A 27,639-nucleotide genomic window follows, 5' to 3' on the forward strand; every position below is an offset into this window, starting at 1 on the left:
GCCATCACATTGAAAGGGACAGCACACCTTTTTAGATGCCTTCCTTCCATAGGAAATAATGAAGGATGGGGCACCTTCTTTGGGGGCTCATAGAATTGGACCCCCTGGTCCAATCGTTTTGAAACTTGGGAGGTATTTTGAGAAGAGGCAGTAGATGCTATACTGAAAATTTGGTGCCTCTACCTCAAAACACAGCCCCCCTAGAGCCTCTGATATCCACGGATGAATTCCCTAAAACTGCCGGAGATTCTAGAGCTGTGGGGGCTGTGGGGCGTGGGGCTTCCCCCCCCCCCGCCGGCTAGCTGGCTGGGGGGTGGGGGGAAACTTGTAAAACCAGGTGATCCCCCGCTGGGACCTGGGGATTGGGAAGCCTACCCAGCGGGCAGCATGGATAATGTTCTACATACAGTTCCCAAGATTAGCAAAGACACGCCACTCACTAGATTATGTTGAAATGGGAGACTGCAGGACCCAAGAGAGAAAACCTTTTGATAAACAAACACAGCCATCCCCTGGCATCTGCATCTCAGCCTAGAGAAGATACCACACATCCAGATCTTGTTACTGCCCCTTATGAATCTGCCCAACCCTCATAACAGCAAATTCCAGATGATATACTGAAATCAGACTTTCCAGTGTTCTGACATATGTGAAGGATTCTAACTTTTAAAAATGCATGTTTTGTTAAAAGTGTCTTCCATAAGATGATTGTATGATGTTTTAGATTTTGTTTGTGTGCGCATACACACACAAATTACACCAGTGTATACTGCAGCTATAAACCCTAATCCCAGAGAAGATTATTACAAACAGGTGCCAATGAGCAAAATTACAAGATCAATGTATGCAGATATGTTTGTGCATGCATGATTGAGAAAGAATAAATTTCAGCTCAGTGCACCTTTTGAAATGTCTTTTTCTGTGCAGCTACTAAACATACAGGAGTCCTGTCTTCCTTTGCATCTGGTCACATAATAGGAAAAAATAAAGCAAGCATTCTGGGTAAAATCTGACAAGTGTGTGAGAATCTGCATATCTGCACGTATGAATCGCAACACACCCGTACGTACTTACAGGTTGTCTTCTTCAAGCTGAGGTAACTCAAATGGTTCTGGATAGCCTCCCACAGATCATAATCTTCAAGGTTGAGGGCAAACTCCTCAAAGTCCTCATAGCCAAATGAATTAGGGACACAGAAGGCTATCCCCACTTCTGAGCTGTCTCTTACCCCTATCTCCTTCATTGCCTCCTCTTTGTATGGAACAGCCATGGTTATGTCCTTAGGAAGGTCAGAGGTCAAGGTGCATGTGATAATCAGAACATCAGCAGGGAGCAGGACTTAGGGGATGGATCCCTCCAAGTAGCACAAAATCCAAGGAGCTCCCAGATCCAGGATCTTTTTAAAGGACTTGAGAAAATGCACCAGCATACATCCATCTAGGAAAGAGATGACTACAGAGACTGACCCTGCCCGTTTGGGCTCCAGGGGAGCATATGCATATTCCTGACATTGCCACAGCTCAGCACGAAGTTTTCTTGAGGACATCCAATATATATACTGCTGATAAGTGTCATCTGCTTACTGCACAACCTGCTAGTGCTGCCTTATACGCCTTTGTTGTCTCCACCCACCGAAGCCTGGAAAGCAGTCTATTGACTTCTCTCTATGACCTGGGGCTCAGAGCTGGCATTTCCATGACGTCTCTTCTGTGCTCTCAAAAGACAAGAGGGGGTGGGTGGGTGCTAAGCTCAGCCACCTAAGCATATACATACACTGAGCTTCAGGTGCCTTGTACAACTTTTCAGCAACAGCAATTACAACAGGTCCTTTGAGTAAAGAATCTGAATCTTACTTAGCTACTTCCTCCAGAAGATAACAATAGAAAGAGAAGTTGATAACCTTGAACCAGAAGGTCATGAGGATAAGAGAAAGCCTTGGACGCAAATCAGGAAAGATCTAGGGCCTGTTGGATAACTCAGAACTGAATTACATTCAGTCCACTACAGATGCATAAAAATGAGTAAAACAGATGTTGGACAATATACAGGACAACACTGGAAAGTGAGGTAAGTATTTAAGAATTTCCTCTCAGCAAAGTGAGGCCTGGTAGTCAATATTCACTGGAGTAGGCTTTCAGTACACTTCTACAATTTGGAAATTAGGAGTGTTGATGCAAGCAGAATTGAATAATATGGCATAAAGCCCCATCTCAATTTTAGCTTGCACCCTCCTTATCCAGGCATTGATTATAATGATGATGCTTCCTTAAGAAAGAGAAATATTTCAGGAATTATTTGCCACAATTAGAAAACACAGCACATGTTACAGAATTACTTCTTCAGGCCAGTATATTATGTAGGAATAAAAGTGAAAGTGATTTCCTCTTATGGGTTTGGTGAATTTTCAGCTGAAATGGCTGAGAATTGTTAGGTAGCATTGGCAGAGGTTACACTGGCTCCCTGCTAATCATGGTTTGCAAATCACAAACCAGACTCAAGAATTTGGCCCCTCCTTTTAAAGTTAACCATGATTTTGCATTAATTGAGCATAAGTACAAGCCACGGTTAATGCATAACGCACGATCCTGCATAAACCACACAACCACGGTTTGAAGCAGTTTTGAAAATCATGGTTACAAAGGAACTTGTGTTTGCGTTAGAAATTATTTACATCAGCGCTACACAAAACTGATGGGTAATACAACAGGAGAGAAGTTGGGAGACTTCGAAAGCACAAAATCTTGGGGGATCTAAGATTAGAATATTGACACTAGGCACAATCTGCTTAAAACCTAGGCTCATTCCACTGGTAACCGCACATTGAGACCTGATAGTATAAAGTCAAGCAGCTGATGTCACCTTAGTCTTCTTGCACACACAGTATATTTCAGTCTGCTTTCTTGCTGTCTCAAGGAAAAGGAAGACTATATCAGCATATGTGAAATCCCAACTTGCATTTGCAGAGACAACAGGAAAGTGGAGGAGGGAAGGCACTTACAGGGAAGAATCAGCAGATGGGAATGAAAGGTAACTCCTCTACTGATTCTCTTTTGAAAGTGTCCTACAGGCTTTTCCCCACCCCCAGGCTCATTCAAATTTTGGAGTTTGGCTAGGGAAAAAATTAAAACTGCCCAGAGGTCTGAGATTTCTAAAGGAGAATTGGTGGATAGGGACTAGCTAAACACTTCCTTCCACTTTACCAGTATCTCAAGCAACTGTTCCTTAAACCCCTTCTTAGTTGGGAACTCTATTTTCAGCCATAACATTTAGCTTAGCTCTCAATGTCTGAGCAACCTGTAAAGAACATATTCCAAACCTGCCCCCCTGCTGTACATCCCTGCTGTAGCCATTCATTCAGCAATTTATGTTACCTTCACATGAATTCTTGATAAGACATAGAAGAAAACACACTGCTGACCACTAATAACATCTTCTAGTATATAAATATAAGATGAAATCAGCATTTTATACTTTTATTTCTAGACAGCCCTTTCTCTTGCCTCTGCCGTATTCCATTAGGGTTGCCAATCCCCAGGTGGGGGCAGGGGATCCCCCGGTTTGGAGGCCCTCCCCCTGCTTCAGGGTAATCAGAAAGCGGGGGGAGGGGAGGGAAATGTCTTCTGGGTACTCATGATTCCCTATGGAGACTTATTCCAATAGAAAATAATGGAGAATGTATCCATGGGTATCTGGGGCTCTGGGGGCCCTATTTTTTGAGGTAGAGGCACCAAATTTTCTGTATAGTATTCGATGGCACTCCCCAAAATACTCCCTAAGTTTCAAAAAGATTGGACCAGGGGGTCCAATTCTATGAGCCCCCAAAGAAGGTGCCCCTATTCATTATTTCCTATGGAAGGAAGGCATTTAAAACATGTACAGTCCCTTGAAATGTGATGGCCAGAACTGCCTTTGGAGTTCAATTATGCTTGTCACACCCTTGCTCCTGGCTCCACCCCAATGTCTCCTGGCCCCACCCCCAAAGTCTCCTGGCTCCACCCCCAAAGTCCCCAGATATTTCTTGAATTGGACTTGGCAACCCTATATTCCATCTAACCCCCAACCACCCACAACAACCACACATGCATGCACACACACCTCTTATGCTTCCCTCAGTATTAACCTTTAATCAGGATATGATTTAAGAATTATTGAATGGAGTTTATCTATTCAGTTAAATTAATTTAGTTAAATTAGTATTTCTGTGAGATCTTGGAGGGCCTGGGACTCAAAGGGTGATTACAGACTGGCACTTTGGGCCAGCTCAGAGATGGCTCTGAAATCGACCCAAAAAATCCTTCCACACACAAACATCTGCGACTCAATAAGCTACCGCTTCCAAAGTGGTAGCAAATATCTGAGCTGCACGCCAGTCGCGGGAGCGAGGTGCCTTGGCGGTGTGAAACCGTCAAGCCACCCCAAGTCGCATAGCACTACATTACCCATTCTCCTCAAAATTGGAAAAAAATTAAAACAGGGTGAGTGGAGAATTCTGAGGTTCATGTGATCACATAGCTGGATGGAGCTTCAATGCACATCAGGTAGGAAAGAAAAGCCACTACTACAAATGAAGAAAAAATAAGATTACCCTGGGCTGTCTGAAATCTCCGTTGCCAGGGCAATTTCACTCAGAATCATATCAGCAACCAAACTAATACAGAAAATCACCCTGGTGTGAAAACACCCCTTATCAGGATTATTGACCAAAATGGAAAGACACAGCTTAAAAACAAACAACGGAACAAGTTCATCACACAATGTGCAATTAACTTATGGAAGCCGTTGACACAAGACGTGGCAATGGCCAGTAACCTAAACTGGTTTGATATTGTCTGGGATCAGTGATATCCAACCTGGTCTCTCACTCGCTCCCTGCAGCTTCCATGCCATCCCCAACAGCCTTACAGCCAAGCAGGATGCTGCTGCCATAGGGCAGCTCTGGGTTGGGAACTACCTGGAAATTTGGGGAATACAGCCTGTGGATGAACCTCAGCAGAGTATAATGCCAGAGAGTCCACCCTCCAAAGCAACCATTTTCTCCAGCAGAACTGACGTTGGTAATCTGTCCCAGCAATGTTCCAGGAAACGTTTGTATAGGGAGGGCACCAGGGGGCAAGAAAGAGGGCCAGCCAGGTTAGGCAAGGCAATTTAATAGGCTGGTATTCCAGTGCCTAGCCTAACCAGAGCCCGGATAGGGACTGGTGGCAGCGAATACCCCAAGGCAGCAAAGTGGAATGGCCCTTTCAGGTCAGCATACTGGGAAGGGCGGGGCCAGGGCCAGCTAGCAGACACAGGACCGGTCTGCCACACTGCCTATGTTCCCAGCTCCTCCTTCCTTCTCTTTGCAGAGGCTAAAGTAGAAAGCAAAGCTGCAAAAAAAAAATGCAGGGATTTTCCATTCAAGCCTATGTGCAGAGCAGACCTGACTGGAAAATCCAATCCATGTTTTCCTTGCAACTTTGTCTATGAGTTTCAATGGAGATGAATTCAATTTAATTTCCCAGTGTTCCTATGGCCAGCTGAAACTTCCTGGAGTTGTTTCCTTGCAAATCAAGTGTTGGTGCTTTGAGCCAGCTTTGCCTCTGTTCAATGGAGGGCGAACTAGTTCCTAGTGAGCTCTCTAACTTGGGAACCCACAGCCAAAGGGGGATATTACACTGGAAAGCCATTGCTAATCTGAGTAGACTTGGGGGGGGGGGAGAGAACCTTGCCATTTCTTGTTTTCTCAGGCTGAGAGCATTTTAATTTTTTTTAGTTTCTGCTGTGATCCTTGTGCTTTTTCTTGATGTTTTATTTTTGAAATTGCATTGCAGACTCCCACTATTCCCCCACCTTTCTGTTTTAAACAAAATATTGCAAGAGTTTTAAGCATCTTTTGTATTTTAAGTTTAAAAATTATATCTTTAATTGTGTTGGTCTCTGTCCTCTATAATATCTCTATCTGGCACTACATTTTAGGACACGCATGGCTTGGCCCTACAAAGTCCCATTTATGTCAGATCTGGCACTCCTAACAAATGAGTTTGACACCCCTGGTTTAAACTGTGGTTCTGCTTTTTGGGTATCAACAATGGACCTGCAGGAACAACCAAAGCCAAGAGCCTTAGTCCAGCAGAGCACCAAGGAGGGCAGAAGGCAATGGCCCAGGAAACGTTTGTATAGGGAGGGTACCAGGGGGCAAGAAAGAGGGCCAGCCAGGTTAGGCAAGGCAATTTAATGGGCTGGTACTTCAGTGCCTAGCCCAGGTGGTGAGGGGGAGGTAAGGATCTGGGGCTAATTGAATGATTAGGAGGATGCATTGAGGGAGTACCAGCCCATTAAGGGAGTACCCCAGCCAATATCAGGCCAGGGAGGAAAGATGAAGTTCTTGTTCTTGCTAAAGCAGTAATCTCCTGGGGGAGAAGAGGACATACTTGGGTGCTGTAACCCTTAAACTAGGGTTGCTAGGTCTGACTCAAAAAATATCTGGGGACTTTGGGGGTGGAGCCAGGAGCAAGGTGTGACAAGAACAACTGAACTTCAAAGGGAGTTCTGGCCATCACATTTAATGGGACTGCACACCTTTTAAATGCCTTCCTTCCATTTGGAAGTAATAAAGAATAGGGGCACCTTCTTTTGAGGCTCATAAAATTGGACCCCTGGTCCAATCTTTATGAAACTTGGGGGATGTTTTGAGGAGAGGCACTGGATGCTCTGCTGAAAGTTTGATGCCTCTACCTCAAAAAACAGCCCTCCAGAGCCCCAGATACTCACAGATCATCTATTATACCCTATAGGAATTGATCTCCATAGGGCATAATGGTAAAAGGTAAAGGTAATCCCCTGTGCAAGCACCAGTCATTTCCAAATCTGGGGTGACATTGCTTTCACAACATTTTCATGGCAGACTTTTTACGAGGTGGTTTGCCATTGCCTTCCCCAGTCATTTACACTTTACCCCCAGCAAGCTTACCTACCTCAGAAGGATGGAAGGCTTGAGTCAACCATGAGCCGGCTACCTGAACCCAGCTTCCTCCGGGATCAAACTCAAGTCATGAGCAGAGCTTGGACTGCAGTACTGCTTCTTTACCACTCTGTGTCATGGGGCCCAGCAAACATTCCCTCTCCCCCCAGCTTTCTGCTAACCCTGAAGTGGAGGGAGGGCCTCCAAACTGGAGGATTCTCTGCCCCCAACAGGGGATTAGCAACCCTACCTTACACCTATCCCCTTCTTCTGAGGACTGGAGAGCCTCAAAGAAGGTGGGACATGATGGCAGAGAAAAAAAGAGTGGCACTGGTAAGAGAGGGCCTTCACAGATATCTACATAGAAAATAGGTATGCTGTTGTTCAGATAAATACTGCAATAGCCAAAAAACACAAGCCGCATTTTAAAGGCAGCACACCTCCAGTTAATAAACTATCCTGCAGGGATTATTATGTCTTTCTTATAAAACTACTGAGCCATCTAGTTGCCTACTTTAAGTATAAAGTAATATTGTTTTGGAGTGGCATAGCAACTGTTGTGCTTTTAACTTCTTATATTCACTCAAAGTGCTGCATTGTGGAAGGCTCCCAGCAGAAAGACCCAGCTGTCCCTTCCCCTTCTGATTAGATCTGTATTCCATCTCGATTCTCACTTTTCATATCATCCAGGTCAGCAGAAGCCAGCATTTGAGCCTCAGCCTCATCTGTGGGGATTCGCTGGTATGTGGCACTTTCCAGGGTGGTCATGCTGCCAATACACACTCTCTCTTTCAAGTCGTAGTTTGCCCGCTGCCCACTTGGTACTTGACTCCAAGGCTTGCGCTTCTCCCATCCTCGAGGCACATGATCCCTGCACCCAGAGAAGCTGCGGAAATAAGTGACAGAGAGGGCGATCAGGGCAATGAGGAGAAAGAAGCTACCCCTGGCACAGAGTGTGCAATGCCACATTTAGGGGATGGGAACAAGACTGGCTACAGATGTTTTGACCTTTTCTTCACACCTAAAAGATCCTGGAATAGAGAAATAGCCTTAGGGGAAGCAGGCCATTTTCTTGTTGAAAGGATGAAATCAGTTACTTATCATTCACCCAGCTATGGCTGGAACAGCCTCCTAACTGGAAGCTGTGATGCCCCTGCATATGTACTTCTTTTGGGATTCTTCTTCTAAACTGATAGAAGCTCAGGGCTTAAGGTTGCCTAGAAAACAAGCCTTCTGTTGTGGAAATCTGATCTCTTATCCCAGGTATTTGGTGGCTGCTGGTAGCTATTATTAATCATGCTGGTACTCCATCCTTCAAAGACTTCAGGGTGGCATACATAGTACGATTGGTGATGTTATCTAATTTTATCCCCACAACAACCCTATATGCACAGACTGGCTGAGATAATGACAGGCCCAAGGTCACCCAATGTGCTTCTCGGTTGAATGAGGGTTTGAACCTTGGTCTTCCCAACCAAGTCAAGTCTAAGACTATATATGAAACCACTCTGGATGCATCATACTGATATCTCAGTGATAAATGAAAGCTGTGAATTGTTCAGGGACCAAACTCTGATATTGAAAATAAGTTTTAGCACTAAGCCCGGGGGAGGAGAATTTGTTACTCAGATTCTGCACCCATCCCCCAGTCTGTGCTTGTGTTCCTCAAATAATCTCTTTTTCTATATGTGGAAACATTCAGGCATCTTGCTGTGTCTAGCAGGGCAATGGAGAAAGCAAAGCTTCACACATCTCAACTAAGGCATGGGCCACAAAAAAGACCAAACTTTTGAATATAAGCGCAAGGAGGCAACATCAGGGGAAGTCTTTACACCCTGTTTGTTCCACACTCCACCCCAAATCGTTTGAGACAGCATATTAGAGTACTGGTCTGTTCCAGCATGGCACCTCTTATGTTCTGCCTCACCCCCTGGGAGATGTCAGTCCTTTCTCTGGCAGCAGATCAGAAAGACATGGAAGTGAGGAGAGGTGACTGCATTCCTCTGTCACATGAAATGACAAAGCACATGGGCTGCCACAGGCCTCCTCTTCTTCTTCCTCCTCCTCGTTCCCAATAGTGAACTGCAGATAACCAAAGCAAAGAGTCAAACAAACAATCTGAGCATTCAGGACCCCTGGGAATTACCACTTCAATTGCCCTGGCTAAAGCTGACAAAAGCAATAAACAGTATAAACTGCCCTGACTAAGGCTGATAAAAGCTATAAAAAGTACAAGCCTTGGCTGTCAGGAAAACTGGCTTCCACTCCTTCACATTACAAAAGGATATTGAGCCCCTTTATCTTCCACTGTTCTTTGACATGCAGGCAGGGCTTTTTTTTGAGCAGGAATGCATAGGAATGCAGTTCTGGCTGGCTTGGTGACAGGGGGTGTGGCCCGATATGCAAATGAGTTCCTGCTGGGCTTTTTCTACTAAAAACCCTGCATGCAGGGCAAACACAGTCACACACAATGTCTACATTGACACCAGAAACACAGTATAATGAGAGTCCCTTTCACCCTGTTCCTGATTCTTGTGCATCCACCTCAAAACCCATGGACCTTGCTGACTAGGAGGATGGAATGTGTCCTACCTCAACATTTCCTTCAGACAGCACTGTCTTTGGTATGGTGTGAGACTCCCCTTTGGGAGAGGCTTCAAGGTCAGACTCTGCAGAGGTTTCCTTCTCTAGAACTTCCTCTCCTTCGGATTCTGCTTCCTCCTCCTCCTCTTCTTCTTCTACCTCCTGGATGGTGGGGGTGACATTGGAGGGAGGTATAGAGGTCTTTTTTGGTTTTCTCTTTTTCTTCTTCTTCCTCTCAGAGCGGAGAAGTCTCTTCTGGGACTTGTGAGGTGGAGGCAGGTGGGCAGAGAGGGGGTGATGGATGTGGTGGGATGTCTGGCGATGGTCTGTTGAAGAAAAAGACAAGAGGGAGGGGGGAAATTATGTCACAGAGCAGGAAAGCAGTCTTCAGAGCATGATAAACAGGGACAGAAGCAGAGGAACCCACTCCCACAGCTGAGCAGCAACTAAGTTTTTCTTGCCCCTGCTTTCTACTGCAACAGTCCAGAAGAAGCTCCCTCTAGCAACACACTGGTCATCTTCTTCTCAGCCACAGTGCAAAGAAGCTGCATTCTTGCTTCCTGTGGACAGGTCTTGAATTCAGCAGGAGCACAGCTCTGAACCTTTCTGAGGGTTCCCCTCCTCCTTCCCACCTACCTTGTCCATTGAATAGTAGGTGCAGCTGCATAACTATCCCTGGATTAGGAAAGCGGCTGTCCAGCCAGCCGCCAGGAGCTTTGGCACACCTCCAGCAGCCCTCATTAACCCCTGGAGAAGCCCACATCACCTTCCTTCACTTCCTATGTGATTTTGGGAGGCAGGTGGCTTGCTGGCCTTTTGACTGTGGGGGGGGGGCAGTCAAAGAAAGCCTCAGGTGAGTGAGGCCTGCTTGGGCTGGCTGGATCTCTAGCCAGCCCAAGCTGGCCTTGCTTGCCCAGGGCTCTCCTTTCTTGCATCAGGTTGCTTTTGGCTGGTGGTGGTGGTGGGCAGCATATGCTAATGAGTTTTGCTAATGAGCTCCACCACCTATTTTTCTACAAAATGACTCCTGCCTGTGGACGTAAAGTAGTAATGAGTCATCCTTGGAGGTCCTGCTTTGGCTGCCCCTGTCATCTGAGGTTAGATGGGTTGCAACCTGAGAAAAGGGCCTTCTCTGTCTTGGCACCAAAACTTTGGGACTCCCTCCCCAGGGTGATTTATCTGTCATCCTCTACAGTTGTCTTTCACAAGAACATGATGACTTTTTTGTTTCATGAGGTATACTTCCCAGTAATGGGTTTTGGCCCTCCCTCTAGTATTGTTTTTATATGTTTTAATTGAACTTTATATTTCAACTGTATTTTAATCGTTTAAATGTTTTATTAAGATCTTTATTGTTTTCGCACAAAAAGCTAACATAGCAAACAAGCTCCATGCAGTTTTTTTATATTTACTACCTTGTGGACCCTGATTGGGTAGAAAAGCAGCATTAAAAAAATAGTTTAAATAAATAATTAAACACACACCTTAAAACAGGACAGAAATACCTCAAAGCTGCATATTCCATAACCTACCTGCCTGGAACCCAACATTCAACTCTCTTTGTCTCCAAGATATAATGGTTGCACCTTTCTATTGTTTGGAAGGGGGGATGGGGGGATCTGATGAGGATCCCCCCCCCCTTTTCACAGTCCTTTGAATTATGTCCTCATAGCTCTCTCCCTCATTCTTCAATATGAAAATGATTTGAAATTGCAAACAGACATACAAGGAGGCTTCTCTGCCTCCCTGAACTCTCCTTCAAAGTGAACTACAAAACTAACTGAACAAAGATCCAGGTGGGCAGTTGTGTTGGTCTGAAGGGGCACCTTTAAGACCAACAAAGCTTTATTCAAGGTATGAGTTTTTGCGTGTACTTCATGCATCTGAAGAAGTGTGTGTGCACCCAAAAGCTCATACCTTGAATAAGCTTGAATAGTCTTAAAGACTCAAAATCTGTTCTACTAACTGAATGAAGTTTGAGTCCAGTGGCACCTTTAAGACCAACAAAGTTTAATTGATCATTGTCCTGCTAAAGTTTAAGTGATCACTGTCCTGCTAATCTCTAAAGTTGTTCAACCTATAACCATTCTCCAGACCTATTCCTTCAGTCCTAGATCAGCTGCCTAACCACAGAGTTCCGGGGCAAGAATAATTAAGAGTGACAAAGAATCACGGTCAGCCATACCATTAGATGACTGTAGATGGCAACCTAGTTCAAGCATTTCATGCAGGACGTATCACGAAAAACAGAAGTTTACCAGAAGTAGGAAGCGACAGGAAAAGGTTTGTAGCCAAGCAGAACTGAATGAATGAAAAGCAACAGTAAACCCGGGGACTAGTTTAGTGGCAATCCAACAGCAGAGGGGCCATAAGCCTCGGCGGGGAGGGCGGGATATAAATAAGGAATTTAGCTGAACTGACTATGGGGATTGTTGTGTCTTGCAATTCGGTCCCTGAATGCACAACACAGCGTGTGCGCGCGCAGAGGTGACCAGTGGGAGACCATAGATCGCCGGACGTAAGGACGAAAATACACTCCGCCTATGAAGATCTGTGGCGAGAAGTTAAACTGGCCAGGATTGGACCTGGCCAGGTGAGATGGTTGTTTTGGGATATGTATATAATCGGGGACCCGGCCCCGCCATGCTCTCTTTGTGATGTGCTCGCCAATAAAGCATGTTGCCTTCTACAAGTCTAGTAACTCAGTACATTACAGGGATGATGCGTAAGGGATAATCAAAACTAAACAGGATGGATGAGAAATGGCCACTAGGGTCACTAATGTCCAGTTAGCACTTGGAGATCTCCCGCTATTACAATTAATCTCCAAATGACGACGATCAGTTCCCCTGAAGAAAATGGCTTATTTGGAGAGTAGATTCTATTGTATTATACTCTACTGAGGTCCCTCCCCAAACCCTCCCCTCCCCAGGCTGCACTCCCCAAAACTCCAGGTATTACCCAATCAAGAGCTGGCAATCCTAGTGAGTGCTAGGATTCCGTTTTGGAAGGGGGAAAGGCAGACTTAATTGTCTAGGTTTTTTTCCCTTTTTTTGCATTTGTGTGTGTGTGTGTGTGCCTGTACCTGGAAGTCATGGCAACCTCTAGTGACTCCTACTGGGACATGGAGGACCTTCAGAGAAGGGGCTTGATAGCCTGCCTTTGCCTCCCAACTCCTGGTATCCTCTGGAGGTCTTCCTTCCAAAAACTTGCCAGGGTCAGCTCTGCTTAGCTTCCAAGATCTGATGAGATCAGGCTTACCTGCACGACCCAGGTCAGGGCTAGGGTATTAAAATTCTTAAGGAACAAACTACATGATACATGCAAAGGCATATAATGAAAAATCAAAATGAAAAACTGGGGAGGGGGGGGCATGCAAATCTTATCAAAGGAGTCGTGGAAAGAATAGAAGGCCCTAAATCGGGTGGGAAACGTTCGACTCGAGGGCCATTTACGGCCCTCGAGATCACTTGGTCTAGCCCTCGGGGATTGCTGGGTCAAGCCGAGCCACATAGCGGCCTCCCTGGGGCCCAGCTGGCCCACGTGGATTGTGGGGCCTAGCTGTGCTGTGCAGCAGCCTCCCCGGGGCCCAGCCACACTGTGTGGCAGTCTCCCTAGGGCCTGGCTGGCCAGCCAGAATCGCTGCAGGGCCTGGAAAGGTCACTGTCACAGTTCAGGTAAGTTTCCCCCTTATTTCTTTATTTCCCTTTCATTCTATTTCTTTCTGCCTTTTTTTGTTTCCCTTAATTCCCCTTTCTTCCCCCCATTCATTTCCTTTTCTTCTCCCCTTTATTTCCCTTTCCATTTCTTCCCCCCCTTCTTTATTTCCTTTTCTTTCCCTTTCTCCCCCTTCTTCATTTCCCTTTCTTTCAATTTCTTCCCCCTTTCCTTCTCTTTCTTCCCCCCTTTTTTCATTTCCCTTTCTCCCTTCCTCCCCTCCCCCTCTTTGTCTCTGTGGAGCCTGAGTGGTGGGCATTGTGAAGGACTGCTGCTGGGGTATGTGGGTGCCTTTAAAGGTCTGCTGGGAGCAGATGCAGTTTCCACATGAAGGGAGGGAGAGATGGTGGGGTGGGCTGGGGGGGTGAGAGCCAGCTACCACCAGTTCAATTTGCACTTGATTATCCCAGATGGTATGGCCTAATATACTAATGAGTGTGTGACCTAATATACTAATATTAGGGGATATAGTCTAATGTGAGTTCCTGCTGAGCTTTTTTTTCCCCAAAAAAAGCCCTGGACCGAGGCATTTGCCTAGGGTGGTGGGCTGGGTGTGTGTGTGCCAAATTAGGCTCTCCCCACATGGCTTCAAATAGAAAAACAATTGTTTACATTAATTTTGCTGGCCTGGATCATTTTCCCTTGGTGGAGCACTGTTTTTTAAGTTGATAATTTTGTATGGCCCATGAATAATGTTATAAATATCCAAATGGCCTTTGGCAGAAAAAAGGTTCCCCACCCCTGCCCTAAATCATTTTCTTGCCAATTTCTATCCAACCGAAACAGCCCTACCCAAGATACTTCACTTTCAGAGGAATCGGTACCATTCTTCTGCACCAAGAAGCTATTGTGTCTGAGCCTTTACACAGTTTATGCAATTTTAGACAAGCAGGAAGCTAGAGCACAGACACAGGTTCTTATCACACCCTCCAACCAACGTTCCCTCTAAGCGCCACCGTGTTGTGAGCAGAAATTCAACCTCATGAACAAAAAAAGCTAGCAGCATTAAAGTTGTGAGTCTACATTTGACTATTGCATAAATCAGTTTTTAAAAGATTGCTTCCATAACCTTGTAAAAATCTCAGAATAAATTTGTTTAAATTATATTTAAACTATATTTTAAAAAATAATTTAAACATTATAAGAGAAAACAGAATCAAATCTCACCTTCGCCTTTTTCTCTACATTGATAGACCCATCCTCTGGAGAACAGATCTACCTGCCACAGTTCACTATATTGGTTAGGGTTGCCAAGTCCCCCTGCGGCCTCTGGCTGGGGGGGGGGGTGTGGGCTGGTGGGCTGGGAACCTCCAGGGTGGGAGAACCCCCGCCCGGCCCTTGGGCTTGACAGCCCTAATATTGGTAGACCCATCCGCTGGAGGTCTACCCACCCCTTTCCACTAGGGTTGCCAAGTCCAACTCCAGAAATATCTGGGGACTTTGGGGGTGGAGCCAGGAGACACTGGGGTGGAGCTAGGGGGGAGGGAGGGGAAACGGCGCCGGGGAGCGTGGTGAGCCGCCCCGTCTCAGAGCGGGCGGCGCCGCTGCACAGCTGCCACCTCTTCTCTGCTCGCCGTGGCTGCTCCTCCGAGATGGGCTCAGGCTGGGCCCATCTCGGAGGAGCAGCTGCGGTGGAATCGGAGGGGGGAGATGGAGGCGGGCCAGGGGCGTGGCGAGCCGCGAGTCCGGGTCCTAGAAGGGCCCGGATTCGCAGCTTGCCATGCTCCTGGCCTGCCTCCGCCCTCCCCTTCTCTGGTTTTGCCTCGGAGGCGGGGCGGGCGATGCCGCTGCGCAGCTGCCGCCTCTTCTCCGCTCGCCGTGGCTGCTCCTCCGAGATGGGCTCAGCCTGGGCCCATCTCGGAGGAGCAGCTGCGGTGGGCGGGGAGGGGGCGGCAGCGGCGCGGCGGCGTCGCCCGCTCCGGGATGGGGCGGCTCGCCATGCTCCTTGGCGCCATTTCCCCCCCTCCCCCCGCTTCCATTTTTTTGGGGAGCGGGGGAAGAGGCTGGAAATCCTGGGGTCCCCCGCCAGGGCGGGAGGGTTGAGAAGCCTACTTTCCACTATATTGGAAGACCAGGCCTTGGACCATTGCCCTGCACTGAGCCGCAGAGAACATACCATCACTGTGGGGAGGAGGAACTCTTGTGGTCTGCTTTGGGTTTTTTAGTGGGGAAAAAAGTCCTGTGCTGAACAATGGTGGTGTCAGGGTGTGTGGCCTAATATGCAAATGAGTCCCTGCTGGGCTTTTTCTACAAAAAAAAAGCCATAGGAAGTTACTTAAATGTTATCAACATGCCCAAACTACTCATTTATTCAAATATTTCTATTCCACTTATGACTCAAGGCAGCTTACAGATCACAGAAAAACATAATAGGAATATTTTCCCCTGGCTCCATGCTAGCTTATGGGACAATTATAGTCAATAGGCCCCATGGGCTATAATGGAGACTCATTGAAGAACAACATTAAGAAGATATTGGATTTATACCCCATCCTATACTCTGAATCTCAGAATCTCAAAGCAGTCACAATCTCCTCTACCTTCCCCCTCCCCCCACAACAGACACCGTGAGGTAGGTAGGGTTGACAGAGCTTTTACAGCAGCTGCCCTTTCAAGGACAACTCCAGAGAAAGCTATGGCTGACCCAAGGCCATTCCAGCAGGTGCAAATGGAGGAGTGGGGAATCAAACCCGGTTCTCCCAGATAAGAGTCTGCACACTTAACCACTACAGCAAACTGGCTTCTGAGGGGGTATCTGGGGCTCTAAGGGGGCTGTTTTTTAGGTAGAGGCACCAAATTTTCAGCATAACTGCTGGTGCCTCTCCTCAAAAACATTCCCAAGTTTCAAAAAGATTGGACCAGGGGGTCCAATTCTATGGTCCCCAAGAAAGAGGTGCCCGCATCCTCCATTGTTTCCAACAAGCTCAAGCAGTATCTGTGGGCAGAAGCAAAATTCTGTTTGCAGCCTTTTACAGATCTGTGTGCGAGAGCCCCCTAGTGCAGCTTAGAGGGAACTATGCTTCCAGCCACTTCACATTTATATTATCATATAAACATATTTGGCTTTTGTTTCAGACTTGCAGAAATCACCTTTTTTCAGTGCTCAGTCCGTGAAAAGGATTGATGGCAGCGAAGTTGCTCCCAGATTAGCTTCACTGCTCTGCAAATGTCACATGTATCTGAAGGATAACCTTTCCACAGTACTCCTATGTTTGGAAGAGAGGTGGTTGTCTACTGAAGAGAGTGTTATTCTGTGGCAGTTCCCTCGTTATAGAATTCCCTACCAGGGTACGTTCATCTGGCTGAAATTCTGACTCTGACTTTTAGATGCTGTTTACATTACTTAAGGTGTTGTGAATTAATTTTCCCCCCTTCTTCTCTGGTGATGGGCTTTCTAATGTTATATAAACTGTGGTGCCTTCAGAATGATGTTTTTAAATGCTGCACTGCTCTGATTTAGCGGTTACAATTTTATTTTTATTGATGTTTTATAGACACTGCTTCGGCTTTCTATCACTGTCAGCCGCCTTGAATACTCATGGGGCAAACAGAAGGCATCAATTTTTAAAAATGAAATTCATAAATATGCATTTCCACCTCATCTGCTACGCAAAGATAAAAAGGCATATCTTCTCATTTCTGTATCTGAAAAACGTGCGGTAAATATTTGGCTCATACAACTCCGAATAAGATAACGAACAATAAGATAAATAATAAAGAAAAGACATACATTCAAAGTCCCTCTCGCTGTAGCTGCGGCTGTGCTTCTCCTGGTCCCTTAGCACAGATTTGCTGATCAGGTCCCCAAACCGTTCAACAGACAAGGTCTTGTCCAAATCTTCCTCATCCTCTGTACCAGGAAAGGCCGTCTCAGCATCCTCAGCACTCTGAACACCAATCCACAGATAATTAGCAGAACAGATAATCACACAATGCCTCAACAAAGCTCTATATTATTATTTTATTTATTTTATTGCGTATAGTGTGGCCGGTTGTCACGCAGTCTCTAATCTGCCCTTTCTGGGCAAGAGGATTGGAGAGAATGGTTGCAGAACAACTCCAGTCTGACTCATCTGCTTTGGAACCTTTTCAGTCTGGCTTTAGGTCAAGCTATGGAATAGAGACAGCACTAATGGTTTTGATGATCCGGTAGGAGAAAAAACTGGTATGAACCTTGTCTGAATGTAGACAAGGTCTGAATGTACACAAGGTTCTTGCCTCTTTTTTTGCTCCTACTGGATTTATCAGCATCTTCTGATAGTGTGGACAACACAGTTTTATCGAGATGTTTGGAGGTAAAAGGATGTGTCAGGGAATCTGCTTTGGGCTGGTTTAAATCAGGGGTGGAATTCTAGCAGGAGCTCCTTTAGCAGGAGAGCCAGTTTGGCGTAGTGGTTAAGTGTGCGGACTCTTATCTGGGAGGACTGGGTTTGATTCCCCACTCCTCCACTTGCACCTGCTGGAATGGCCTTGGGTTAGCCATAGCTCTGGCAGAGGTTGTCCTTGAAAGGGCAGCTGCTGTGAGAGCCCTCTCCAGCCCCACCCAACTCACAGGGTGTCTGTTGTGGGGGAGGAAGGTAAAGGAGATTGTAGGCCGCTCTGAGCCTTTGTCCTTGAAAGGGCAGCTGCTGTGAGAACCCTCTCCAGCCCCACCCACCTCACAGGGTGTCTGTTGTGGGGGAGGAAGGGAAAGGAGATTGTCAGCCGCTCTGAGCCTCTGTCCTTGAAAGGGCAGCTGCTGTGAGAGCCCTCTCCAGCCCCACCCACCTCACAGGGTGTCTGTTGTGGGGGGAGAAGACATGGGAGATTGTAAACTGCTCTGAGTCTCTGATTCAGAGAGAAGGGCAGGGTATAAATCTGCAATTCTTCTTCTTCAATTCTTCTTTGCATATTAGGCCACACACCCCTTATGTAGCCAATTCTCCAAGAGCTTACACAAAAGAGCCTTGTAAACTCTTGGAGGACTGGCTACATCAGGGGTGTGTGGCCTAATATACAAAGGAGCTCCTGCTAGAATTCCACCCTTGGTTTAAATTGTTCCTTATGGATCAGACTCCAGCAGTTGCTGGTAGATTATTTATTTATTTATTAATAACCTGCCCTTCCCTCGAAGGGCTTAAGGTGGGTCACAACAATCAACGAATATACGAAGTTAAAATCAATATATATAATAAAAATAATATAACACTCTAAAAACTGGCTTAAGTTCTACAGATGGTGGTACCCAATTTCATCTACTCTCCCATTATATCCCTCAGTTGGCACAAGCTGACGACAATTCAGAAAATCATTTCAACAAGGCCATTGCAGCAGGGAGGCTACATGTTGATGAATGCCCACTGCCTCAGTCAAAAGGCCTGGTGGAACAGCTCTGTCTTACAGGCCCTGCGGAACTGCAACAACGCATGCTGATCTCCGGTGGGAGCTTGTTCCACCAGGTAGGGGCCAGGACAGAGAACACCTGGCCCAGGTTGAGGCTAGGTGGACGTCTTTCGGGCCAGGGATAACCAGCAGATGTTGATACATGGAGCGTAAAGCTCTCGCGGGGCAATATGGTAAGAGGCGGTCTCACAGATACGTAGGCTTCCCAATCCCCAGGTCCCAGAGGGGGATCCCCCGGTTTTACAGGCTTCCCCCCTCCCCCAGCCAGCTGGCTGGCAGGGGAAGCCCCGCCCCCAGAGCCATCATGCACCTCCATGAACGATTCCCATAGGGAATGATGGGGAATTGATCCACGGGTATCAGGGGCTCTGGGGGGGGGCTGTTTTTTGAGATAGAGGCACCAAATTTTCAGTATAGCATCTAGTGCCTCTCCCCAAAATACCTCCCAAGTTTCAAAAAGATTGGACCAGGGGGTCCAGTTCTATGAGCCTCAAAAGAAGGTGCCCCTATCCTTCATTATTTCCTATGGAAGGAAGGCATTTAAAAATTTGTGCAGTCCCTTTAAATGTGATGGCCAGAACTCCCTTGAAGTTCAATTATGCTTGTCACACCCTTGCTCTTGGCTCCGCCCCCAATGTCTCCTGGCTCCACCCCCAAAGACTCCTGGCTCCACCCCCCAAAGTCCCCAGATATTTCTTAAATTGGACTTGGCAACCCTACAGATACGCTGGTCCCAGGCTGTTCAGGGCTTTGAAAGTCAGAACCGAAACCATGAACTGGATTCAGTACTCAGTTGGTAGCCAGTGCAGTTGTCCGAGCACCGGCTGCATGCATGCTCCTATAGGCACTGCAGCAAGCACATGTGCCATCACATTCTGCACCAGCTGGAGTTTCTAGGTCAGACTCAAGGGCAAGCCCACATAGAGCAAATTGCAGTAATCCAATCTGGAAGTGACCACTGCATGGATCATTGTGGCCAGGTCCTGGATAGACCTGTAGCCAGCTGTTTTGCCTGCTGGAGATAATAAAAGGCAGATCTGGCTACTGCGGTGATCTGGGCCTCCATGGAAAATGAGGCATCCAGGATCACCCCAAGGCTCCAGACCTTCAGCACCAGTGATAATAGTGCCCTACCAAAGGTCGGGAGCCTTATCCCTATACCTGTCCTGCCTTGGCCCAGACACAGGACCTCCATCTTAAATGGATTTAGTTTCAGCAAGCTCTATTGTAGCCACCTGTCACAGCCCCCAGCGCATAACCCAGATTTTCCAAGGCAGAATTTGGGTGGCTATTCATCAACAGATAGAGCTGGGTGTCATCAGCATATTGATGGCAACCCAACCCATGCCTCCATACTGCCTGGGTGAGGGGGCACATGTAGATGTTAAACAACATTGGTGACAAGAGTGCTCCCTGTGGCACTCCACATTCTAGTGGGTACCACTGGGAGATCATGTCACCAATCACCACTCTCTGTCTCCGACCCATGAGGAAGGAGGAAAACCATTGTAAGGCAGTTCCCTTAACTCCTATGTTGGGGAGGTGGGAGGTCATAAAATCATAATTGACCGTGTTCAGCGCTGCCATCAAACATAACAACAACAACAGCACCAACCCACTTCAATCCAGCTGTCTTTAGAGGTCATCCGTGAAGGCGACCAGCGCTGTCTCCACCCCATGTCCAGGTCGGAAACTGGACTGGAAGGGGTCCAGGACAGATGCTTCATCCAGGAAAACCTGGAGCTGTTTGGCAACTGCTCTCTCAACTACCTTACCCAGAAATGGTAAGTTTAATACTGGGTGGTAGTTGGATAGAACCATAGGGTCCAATTAAGGTTTCTTCAGGAGCAGACATACCACAGCCTCTTTCACTCCCACTGAAAAGACCACTGACAAGAGGTACAAGTTGACAATCTCTTCCAGGGGGATCTGGGTCCCATCCCCACAGGCCTTGACCAGCCAGGACGTGCGTGGGTCTAGGAGGCATGTGGTAGGCCTCACAGCTGCTAGGATCCTTCACATATCTATCTGACAAAATGGGCTGTGACTCACAAAAACTCATACTGAATATTTGAAATAAATGTTGTTAGTCTGCCAGTGCCCCTGGATTTTTGCTTTATTTTACTCTGACAGACTAGCAATGCTACCCGTTTGCTGTTGGAGACCAGTTATAATCAGTGTACAGTTTGTCTTATGTCCTACCTCCAAGCTATTCAATGTCTGCATAAAGTCCTAAGGATAAATAACTGACAGATTTGAATCTGCCTGTTATCAATATGCTGATGACACCCAGCTCTACAGTTCTTTATCTAAATTGCCTGGTGACACCCAGCAGTCAAGCAATTGTCTCAGGCTACTGCCTGACTGCTGTGGTTAAATGGCTAAGAGCGAACAACTTGAAACCGAATTCTGACAAGACAACGATAATACTCTTTTGTAATACTGAGGTCTTGAAGGACATCATACTTCCCATATTAAATGGGGTTCAGCTGACCCTAGCTGACTTGGTTAAGAGCCTAGGGGTTATATCAGGCCAAGCATTGCTGCTAGAAAAGCAAGTTAATGCAACTGTAAGAAAATGCTTTCTTCCGTTTTAATGTAGCCTGGAAAATGGCTCCCTACGTTGACTTGGCTGATCTAGCCATGTGGATTAGATCAGCCAAGTCAAAGTAAAGGGACATCTTCCAGGCTACATTGAGATGGAAGAAATCATTAAGATGGAAATAATTAAGAAATCATTAAGATGGGCTAGATTAGCCAAGTCAAAGTAGGAAACCATCCTCCAGGCTAAATTAAGATGGAAGAAAGATGGAAGATATCATTAAGATGGACATCATTAAGATAGAAGAAATCATTCATGCAACAGTGACCTCGTTTAGACTATTGTAATGTACTCTGCATGGGTTTGCCTGTTGAAATCAACTTAGAAACTCCTTTTTGTTACAGAATGCTGCAGCTTGGTTACTCTTGGGCACTAGGCAGCTATGCATATTATACCCATTCTGCAGTAACTCCATTGGTTACCTGTCACTTCAGTTCAAGACACTAGTTACCAAATACAAAGCCCTTCATGGCCTCAGACCCCCATATCTGCAGGACCACCTCTCTTGCTATGCTATGGTATGCCAGCTTTGCTCATATGAGCAAGGCCTTCTAAAGGTGCTGCCCTGCAAATGGGTAAGACTGATAGCTGCCTGCACGTGTGCATTCTCTTGTGGTGTCCCTTGTGGAAAGGCCCACATGCGGTCAGGAAGGCTGCCATTCCCCAAAAGAGAATAGCCCAGAAGCGCAAAATTATAAAGGGTAGAAGAATGGAATATAATTAAATGGTTTAGAAGGGCACTTCTGTAATAGGAACAGGATTGTAGTTTATTTTACTGTCTATTTTATTTATCATTTTGCTCTAAATTGCATTGTTTTCTATTTTTATAATTCTACACAGGACTTTTATCGTAGAAAAAGCCCAGCAGGAATTCATTTGCCTGATGCCAAGCCAGCTGGAAATGCGTTCCTGTGCCTTCCTGCTAAAAAAGCCCTGACATTGTTTCAAATCCTAGTCTTATTCCATTGTTTAGTGAATGTCTCGAGCTGGTTGCATTGTTTCACACTGCATATTGTGACCTTGTGTCAGTGAGAAAGGCAGCCTGTAAATATAGTCAATATATTTATCTGAAAGCCGGCATGTAGTGGTTAAAGTGACAGCATAGGATCTGGGAAAACAAGGTTCAAATTCCCATGCTGCCATGGAAACTTGCTGGGTGAATTTGGGCCAGTCACACACTATCAGTCTAACCTACCTCACAGGGTTGTTGTTCTAGTTGCTGGCTTCCAGGTGGCGGCTGGAGATCTCCTGGGATTACAACGGATCTCCAGGCAACAGAGATCAGTTCTCCTGGAGAAAATGGCTGCTTTGGATGGTGGATGGCATTACACCCTGCTGAGGTCCCTCCCCTCCTCTCCCCAAACCCCACCCTTCTGAAGCTCTACCCTCCAAATCTTCAGGTATTTCCCAGCCCACAGCAGGCAATCATAGTTGTTGTAAAGATAAAACAGAGGAGAGGAGAATCACTTTGGGTCCCCATTGGGGAGAAAAGTGAGATATGAATTGAACAAATGAACGAACGAACGAATGAATAAGCAGGCCTTACTGGGGGTTATAATTTAAGTCAGTGTTGGCATCCTACTACTGGAATGCTCTCCCCTTGAGTTTCACCTGGTGCCTTCTTTATTGTGGCAGTAGATCAGAATATTTCTTTTTACTGAAGCGTTTCATCTTTTAAAGCTATTTTTATAGTCTGTTTCCAGCCTGAGGACTGTTTTATGGATACCCATCTAGAACACTGAATATTGTTTTATGATGTTTTTATGCCCCTGATGTATCCTTGCCAATGGCTGGTTTTAATTTTGATAATTCTTTAACTGCTGAGGGCTTCTAGCAGACTGGGGGGGGGGGCGGGCTAGGGCAGTTTTCCTCATTGATCCCTTCTCAGCCATGTCCCTGACTGAGACCGCAATAAGGGTTGCTGTTGCACAATTCTTTCTGACTTTGGTGAATGAGGAAAGAGACTCTATCCAGATCTATCAGTTCACCCTACTCCCTTCCAAGGATGCAAATGTTTCATAAACTGATATTTAAACTGTTAAATTCTTCCCTCCACTCTTCTGTCCTTCCAGCATCCAGGAGGTGTTATGATCTGCAACGTATTGAGGGAGGGAGGATTCAGTCAATGCAGGCTACTTCATACAATATTTGCATCTTATTTGCTGCTTGCCCAAATCTATTAATTTCAGTCTCTGACTCTGAGCTGAGGCACTCCAATCCTTATGCTCCATCTTGCCTTATTGTATGCAAGTCCCTGACCCCTACTTCAGGATGTCCATCACAGCCTCTTTACTTGAGAGTTTTGTGATTCTAGCCCTTTCTTTCAGGGTCTAGTCCAACCCCTTTCTTCCCATACCAAAGTATGATTCTGCAGCTGGGAGCTCTTTCAGTTTTATCCCTTTCAAATCCTCAGCTACAGCCACTGGTAAAAAAATTTTCCTGTCAATTTAGCCTGAAACCCTGGTGCCAAGCTGTTGTGGACTCTGGCACAGTTACTATGGCAACACAGTAGGCCCAGCGGTGACAGGTCTGTCTGTGCTGAACCAGAATGAGAAGGAAAATGGGCCTCAGCTAAACATTGGTCCCTCAGCCTCCACCTATAAATAACAGGCAGGAACCACTAGGGTCTCTGTGCCACAGGCAGACACCTATTTGTTCAGATGGTCAAGAGTGTTCATGAGTCACTGGCACTCCTTATAGAAGCTCTTCCACAGAGCTTAATATGAGCCAGGAATATATTTTCAGTGACAGGACTCATTACCGTCTTATGTAAAGTTATTCTAACAGTGCCTCTGAGCACATGAAGAATGCATCACTCATCACTGTTCAGTCATAGTCTAGTCCACCCTGCACATACCGGTTGCTTCTTTTTATTGATTTTTTTTTCCAGTGTGTGTATATGTATGCCTGGAAGTCATGGTTGACTTCTGGCATCCCCTATTTGGGGGCTTGGACATTCAGAGAGGTTGCTTCTATTGCCTGCCTCTGCATCTCAGCCCTGGTATTCCTGATTAGACTGGGCTTGCCTGGGCTATCCACCCTGCACATACTGAGAGAGATTTAGAAAATTAAAGATTGCTTTGTACCACACTTTCCAATAGATCTTGCAAGAGCCTATGTGATGCAGCCATCTAAGAAAGAGGCCTTCTGTCCTCTGAAACATCATTAGGAAAACACAGACTTGCTCAAGTGGGGCTTTAAATAACTGAATTTAAAACTCAACTGCTTGCTTCCAAGCAGGGCTTTAAAGAACTGAATGGAAAAAAATCAGAGATTACCTAATGACAGAAACTTCTGTAACCCTGCTATTAAGTATATGTGTTTGTGAATTTAGTGTCTATGAATTTTAGCTGGATAGAGATAGTCTTTTCAGTATTCCAAAAAAACTGTCTGCTTACAAGAAACACTTTATTAAACAGAAAGGAACTTCCTTAAATTCCTTTTAATTATCTTGCCATGTTTGCAGTCTTATTTGTGAAAAGGAACTTTTTGCAAGACAACATAAGCATGCTAAAGTCTATCAACTAGTAAATTTTATCAGCTAGTGAATTTTTATCAGCTTTTCCTCCAAGGAGATCATAGTGTCCCCCTTCTTCATTAAGAGCCTAACTATATACTACATTGTTCCTGTGCTCCCCACCCCCACAACTGCCCCAGTCCTGCCAACCACATGTGCATTTAATTCCCAAGTGTACAGGGGCCAGATTCTGATCGGGGCCAAGGTGTGCAGAGGGGTGGTGGTTATGCCTCCCCCTTGCCAGGGCACTTTCACCCCCTACATGGGGGACAGGGCCAACTGTGGTTGGGGTGCCTGGAAGCTGCCACACTATGCTTTGTGAATCAGCTGATCAAGCAGTCATGGAACCCATTCTATTGTAAGATTGGAGCTCTACAAAGCAGCAGTAGATGGAGCAGTTGCAGAACGCTTCCTCACCAGATCAGTAAGTTTGATGGCTACTGTATGTATCTCGGGGGATCTGTTGGCAACTGGAACCCCCTGCATGGGAATGGAACAGTAGACCTTACTGGGTCCCACAGGCATGGCTATAGCAGGCTGTTTGCCTTCACTGCACTTGTTTGGCATCTCTACAAGTGATGATTCAACAGGGAAACCTCAGGGCATGACTGGTGCAGTTCATGCCACTCTGCTTGGTCACCAGTTCCAGCCAGGCTCCCAGAACCTGCAGCCTCAGGCAGCCTTTCATCTAGCAAATCCTCCCCACTCACATGCATGCTGTTCTGGGACCAGCTCAGCCTGTCTCCCCGTGACTCTTGGGAATGGCTTACAAAGGCACAGTAGCTATTTCACAATGAGGGAGTTGGCAGCCACATTCATTGGCCCCTATCACGATTTGCTGTTCAGTCAAGTCTGGGGTTCCACAATTCTGTCCCTGTCTGTCTGTTTTTGAGTGAGTGCATGAGGCTTGCTCCCTGCTTCTCTCTGCTTCACCTTCTCCCATCCATCTGTGATGTTCCCTGAGGACTTCCTGTGTGATCTCCCTTTCACATGTCTAAAGGGTGTGGCTCAGGGATGCTCATGCTGGGATCACTGTTGTTGGTCTTTATGGTGCCACTAGACTTCTGTTTTGTGCAGACACATCTAGTGGAACAATTAAGTGGAACAATGAAGACAGACTATACATATTCATCCCTGTCCCCTATTCACATGAACACTGTTAGCTGCTGTGTGTAGCTGAAGACGTGAGCAGTGACTCACAAAAACTCATACCCTGGCACAGATTTTGTTAGCCCTTAAGATGCTCTTTTCTACTCAAGAAAAAGACTGCTTTGATGGAAATGTAAAAAACATGAGGGATCTTTCTACCACATGTGGTGGACTTGTGAATTGGCAAAACAATTTTGGCAAATGATTCAGCAAGAGATTTCAAAGATTCTGGGTTATAACATAAAGAAGGCACCAGAAAACTTTTTGTTGGGATTACAAATGGAAAGTTTTCCGAAACAAGATAGAACAATGCTTTAGTACATGCTTTCAGCTGCACGGACATTATATGTGCAGATGTGGAAGCAGGACAAAATACCAGAAAAGTGGGACTGGATTATGAAAGTAATGCATTGGAGTGAAATGGACAAGCTGACAAGAATCTTAAAAGAATATGATTTAGAAAAGTTTAAAAATGAGTGGGGAAAATTTCAGAAGTATGTTGAAAAACAATGGAAGGTGAAAGGACATTTAGTGATTGTTGACAATAGTTAAATGCTAGAGGAAATGTATATGGACTATAGTTTAAAAATGTGATTATGGGATTACAACCTTTTAAATTTTTTTTCAACTTATCTTGATAAGGATTATAGTTAAAGTGGGAATTTATATTTCTTCAATTTTATTTTTATGAAAAAGATTGAGGACTGAAAGATAATAACGAAGATGGATAATAATTATAGTTAATGGTTTTTTCCTTATTTTTAATTTACTATAGTTATAAGGGTTTTTTTATGAAGATTCTTAACATGTCAAATTACCTTTTATTTCTTTTTAGTATTTTAAGTAAAATGCACCGGTGGAGGTCACGAAAAGGGGGGGAGGGAGGTGGAAAATGTGACGCAATGTATTGGCACTAAACATTTAACAACAGTTGAATATTATTATAATATGTTGCAGAATAATAAAAATTGTTTTACACAAAAAAAAGAAAAAGACTGCTTTGGAAGGTGGACTCTATGTTGTTATCTGTCCACCCACCAGGCTCTACCCCCAGAAATTTCCCAATCCAGAGTTGGCCACCCTAGGTGTAAGCAGCATTTCCATTTATCTAATGCTGTTCCTTTAGTAACATGTATAATCTACAGTTTCCAGTTTCCAGTTTCCCATTTCCCCTGTGCTTGCAAATCAAATCGGAAGTTTAAAAATCACCTGCTGCACTGTATTGAAGATGCTTCCTGAGGGAGCAGTATTTCCAGCTGCCATTTTGTTTTATGACCAATGCAATGTTTGGGTAAATATCAACCCTTTTCTTTCATTAGCAGGCAACCAGTAAATCTGAGGCATGGCATAACCTGTGGAGAAAGAATAGGGTACATTGGCACTGGGAACAGGTATGTATAGCTACAGTTGTGACGAATGAGAGCTAATGGAAAGCAATAGCCACTGTTCAGAATCATGCAACACCCTTATGCAAGCTCTAAATTAATTATAAGCACTCAGGAAAGTGACCTGGATATTGCTGTGGACTGCTCAACAACTTGCATGCAGGATAGTATCAGGATGAGAAAGGAACTGTATGTAGCATAATAAGAATGACCATCTGATAATGCCCACTGCTGAGAGACATGTGCCTTCCCAGTCACCAGTTTCATAAAGAAGTGGGGGAAGGGGGGAATCAGGAGTGAATGCCTATTAGATAAAATGCAAAGCAGAAGGCACTGTGGGGAATAACTGGGAGCAAAACAAAGT

The 27,639-nt window shown here is 45.7% G+C and overlaps 1 protein-coding gene across 1 annotated transcript in view; it reads right to left on the reverse strand.

Annotated features, from left to right (window-relative positions):
* The window catches only part of SLC4A3 (solute carrier family 4 member 3), a 66,420-nt gene that overhangs the window by 28,419 nt on the left and 10,362 nt on the right, over window positions 1-27,639 (reverse strand). Inside the window, exons 2-6 of the mRNA XM_060261928.1 lie at window positions 27,100-27,242; window positions 16,971-17,127; window positions 9,533-9,849; window positions 8,868-9,022; window positions 7,615-7,826 (exon numbers count right to left, since the gene is read on the reverse strand). Of these exons, the coding sequence (XP_060117911.1) occupies window positions 7,615-7,826; window positions 8,868-9,022; window positions 9,533-9,849; window positions 16,971-17,127; window positions 27,100-27,153 (895 nt within the window). The 5' untranslated portion in view covers window positions 27,154-27,242. The remainder of the gene's footprint in view (window positions 1-7,614; window positions 7,827-8,867; window positions 9,023-9,532; window positions 9,850-16,970; window positions 17,128-27,099; window positions 27,243-27,639) is intronic.

Source organism: Heteronotia binoei, chromosome 21, assembly GCF_032191835.1.
Source record: "Heteronotia binoei isolate CCM8104 ecotype False Entrance Well chromosome 21, APGP_CSIRO_Hbin_v1, whole genome shotgun sequence".
Classification (NCBI taxonomy): Eukaryota; Metazoa; Chordata; class Lepidosauria; order Squamata; family Gekkonidae; genus Heteronotia; species Heteronotia binoei.